The 566-nt window shown below is 66.8% G+C and overlaps 1 protein-coding gene across 1 annotated transcript in view; it reads right to left on the bottom strand.

Moving 5' to 3' along the window:
* The window catches only part of GABRD (gamma-aminobutyric acid type A receptor delta subunit), a 28,817-nt gene that overhangs the window by 23,277 nt on the left and 4,974 nt on the right, over positions 1 to 566 (bottom strand). The window contains exons 6-7 of the mRNA XM_015569685.1: positions 415 to 562; positions 6 to 304 (exon numbers count right to left, since the gene is read on the bottom strand). Coding sequence (XP_015425171.1) covers positions 6 to 304; positions 415 to 562 — 447 coding nt within the window. The remainder of the gene's footprint in view (positions 1 to 5; positions 305 to 414; positions 563 to 566) is intronic.

The following is a 566-nucleotide window of genomic DNA, read 5'->3' as shown; positions in this document are numbered from 1 at the left end:
GAGACAGCCGGCCACCCCAGCACCCTGTGTTTTGAGGGGTGGGAGCTGTCCTGGGTCCTGAGCTCCGGGGAACCGGCACAGCCTGTCCTCACCTCTGCCCTCCGCTCCGTGACCTTGACCTTGGCCTTCTGCTTCCTCCGGTAGTCGGCATTGAAGTGGGCGAAGGCGTATTCCACCAGCGCGGCGAAGACGAACACGTAGCAGATCCAGAAGTACACGTCCAGCGCCTTGATGGCCGACGCCCGCGGGAGGGAGGAGCGGGCGCTGACCATCAGGGTGGTCATGGTCAGCACCGTGGTGATGCCTGTGGGAGGCAGGGGTGCTGATCCCACCGCCTGGGGGGCCGGGGCCAGGCCTGGGTTCCTGGCTGACGGGGTCCCGTCCTGCTCCCTGGGACGGCGGTTGGGCCGGTACCTAGGGACACCCTGGCAGGCACGGCCGCCTGGCTGATCCAGAAGGAGACCCAGGACATGGCGACCAGCAGCACCGAGGGCATGTAGGACTGGATGATGTAGACGCCCCGGTTCCTCCGCAGGTGGAAGTACAGGCTGAGCCGAGGGAACTGG

Source organism: Myotis davidii, unplaced genomic scaffold (genome assembly GCF_000327345.1).
Source record: "Myotis davidii unplaced genomic scaffold, ASM32734v1 scaffold586, whole genome shotgun sequence".
Lineage (NCBI taxonomy): Eukaryota > Metazoa > Chordata > Mammalia > Chiroptera > Vespertilionidae > Myotis > Myotis davidii.
This window is presented reverse-complemented; position numbering and strand designations above follow the sequence as displayed.